The 2,418-nt window shown below is 49.0% G+C and overlaps 1 protein-coding gene across 6 annotated transcripts in view; it reads right to left on the reverse strand.

Moving 5' to 3' along the window:
* The window catches only part of ZBTB18 (zinc finger and BTB domain containing 18), a 28,662-nt gene that overhangs the window by 10,067 nt on the left and 16,177 nt on the right, over nt 1–2,418 (reverse strand). For all 6 annotated transcript variants that reach the window (XM_023536580.1, XM_011370072.2, XM_011370069.2 and 3 more), the window contains one exon: nt 1–1,586. In XM_023536580.1, coding sequence (XP_023392348.1) covers nt 4–1,572 — 1,569 coding nt within the window. In that variant the 5' untranslated portion in view covers nt 1,573–1,586 and the 3' untranslated portion in view covers nt 1–3. The remainder of the gene's footprint in view (nt 1,587–2,418) is intronic.

The raw sequence follows: 2,418 nt of genomic DNA on the forward strand, positions 1-2,418 counted from the left end.
AAATTATTTCCAAAGTTCTTGCGAGCTATCTTCTAAGGTCCAGTCTCTGACAGCGGGCAAGCTCAGTGCTTCGCTTTTGACAGACAAGGAGTTCACCAACTCACAGTGGAACTTGCGGATGTGTCTGTACAGGTCCCCCGACTGCGTGAACCTGCGCTCGCACCACTTGCACGCGTGCGGCTTCTCGCGGGTGTGCACCACGGCATGGCGGCTCAGGTTGTGCGAGTACTGGAAGCTCTTGCCGCACTGGGTGCAGGTGTAGGGCTTCTCGCCCGAGTGAGTCCTCTCATGGCGCTTGAGCGTGTACATGCAGGAGAAAGTCTTGCCGCACAGCGAGCAGGTGGGCACGTTGACGTCGGCGGCCGGCTTGCTGCGGATGCCGTCCTGCTCGCGGAAGTGCGTGCTCAGGTGGATCTGCAGGATGTGCGGGCTGGGGAAGACCTTGTTGCACAGGGGGCACATGAAGATCTGGCCGGCCGGGCTCAGGATGTTGGAGACGTAGGGCAGCAGGCTGCTCTCCATGCCCCCCTCCACCTGGACCCGCTCGTTCTCGGCGGTCAGCATCTCGTCGTCGCTGGCTTTGTCCTCCCGCTCCAGCTCCCTCAAGACCGAGTCCTCCCTCAGCGGAGCCAGATGGGCCGGCTCATACTGTACCCTGTTATTAGTGCTCACACTTTCTTTCACAGTGCTATGTTCCATGTCATAGTCATTAGTGCCAACATCACTCTCATCACAGGAAGCCTCTTTCTCCACCTTCACCTGCACCAGGTTGCTTCTCAGCACGTCCTGTGAAGAGAAATAAGAGCTGTTCAGATTTTCAACTCCTGAAAGGCTGGACTTGACAGACAGGTCCAGCACACAGTCAACATCTGCTGAATCCCTCACGGAGGTGACAGACCTCTGGGACAAAGACTCTGTTGAGCTGCAGGGGCTGGCTACTGTTTTTCCAGCTGCTGTGGCGTGTGGCTCTGCCTCGCCGCCCGCCTGGGGGATGCCTGCTGAGTCTGAGGGCAATCGCATCCACATGTTCCCAGGCTCGGCCGCCAAGTCCCTTTTGCTGGGCAGGATGTTCAATTTCTCATCTTCTCCTTCATCTTCATCACTGGGCAGATCGCCGGCCATGTGGCTGCTGCCATCGGAGAGACTCTCGACTTTGTCCGAACAACTTGAAGCATCTTCCTCCTTTTTGGTGCTGTCTGCCTCCGTGGTGGCTTTCTCTTTCAGCTTCTTTTTGCAGACTTTGACGATGTCATACATGTGGAGATAACTGGCAGCTGCTAGCACGTCTTCAATGGGCAAGTCTTTGAACTGGAGTTTCCCTTCATACATGAATTCAAGCAGGAGAGCGAAAGCTGGGGCTGTAACAATGTCGCTGTTCAGATGAACAATGTCTCTTTTGTCCAGCTGGTCCTTGTAAAAGAGGTGGAAGTACATGCTGCACGAAGCCAGTACAGCTCGGTGCGCTCGGAACTGGGCATCTCCCACCAGGACAGTGCAGTCACAAAGAAAACCCTGATGTCTCTGCTCGCTCAGACACTGCAGCAAATGTCTACTATGGTCTGGAAACTCCATACTGTCTTCATAACCTGGGAAAAGAGAGATTTCTCATGAGAGCCCCGCCAGGAACAACTTCACAACTTTTCAACGCCAGTCCCCATAGAAAAAATAATAATTCAGCTTGGCTGCCGAGGTACATGTCCCTGAATTTTAATCAGGCATGAGACCCAAGGACTACCAAATCACATGCACAAACCTAAATGCGGGAGGAAAAATGCACGCTTTCCAAACGGTCTCTGACGCCTCCCCACCTTCCTCGAACTTTTAGTCAAGTTTTAGAAGCCTTGATTTCAAGACAGTCTCTTACCAAGAATTCAGATCTCTTTCAGAAGAAATCTAATTAACTCTACTCATCAAATTATGTCCTACAAAACAGCTTTAATTTCAAAGGGAACAACTCATATAATGAACAAAGGAAAGTCCCAAACACATTCTGGAAGATTCAGAAAGCTTGTTCGACCACCCTTTTTATTACTTTTGATACTTGACTGCACTTAGAAAGCACAATTTAAACACACACTTCAGCTGCATCAAAAAAAAAAAAAACCATAATGAAATTGCATAATTAGTCCAGAAATTAGCAAACAACTTAGTTTTAAAGTCAGAGTGTTACAACAACAAAAGCCTTGTGTATAAAAACAGATGTTAATGCCTTAAGATTTGCAGGTATAGCACACATGTACGAGATCAGAAGGAACTACACCAACAGATGGAACAGATCATCTTCACTACGAACAAATCCAAATTTTTCTTTAATGAATTGAGAAAAAATGATTCTATTTCTTTGTAAAATCTGTACATCTAGAATATCAGGAGCCAGAAGGGCTTTATTTAACTCTGAAAATGCTCAACTTTGATCCT

The sequence above is a fragment of the Pteropus vampyrus genome, unplaced genomic scaffold (genome assembly GCF_000151845.1).
Source record: "Pteropus vampyrus isolate Shadow unplaced genomic scaffold, Pvam_2.0 Scaffold159, whole genome shotgun sequence".
Classification (NCBI taxonomy): Eukaryota; Metazoa; Chordata; class Mammalia; order Chiroptera; family Pteropodidae; genus Pteropus; species Pteropus vampyrus.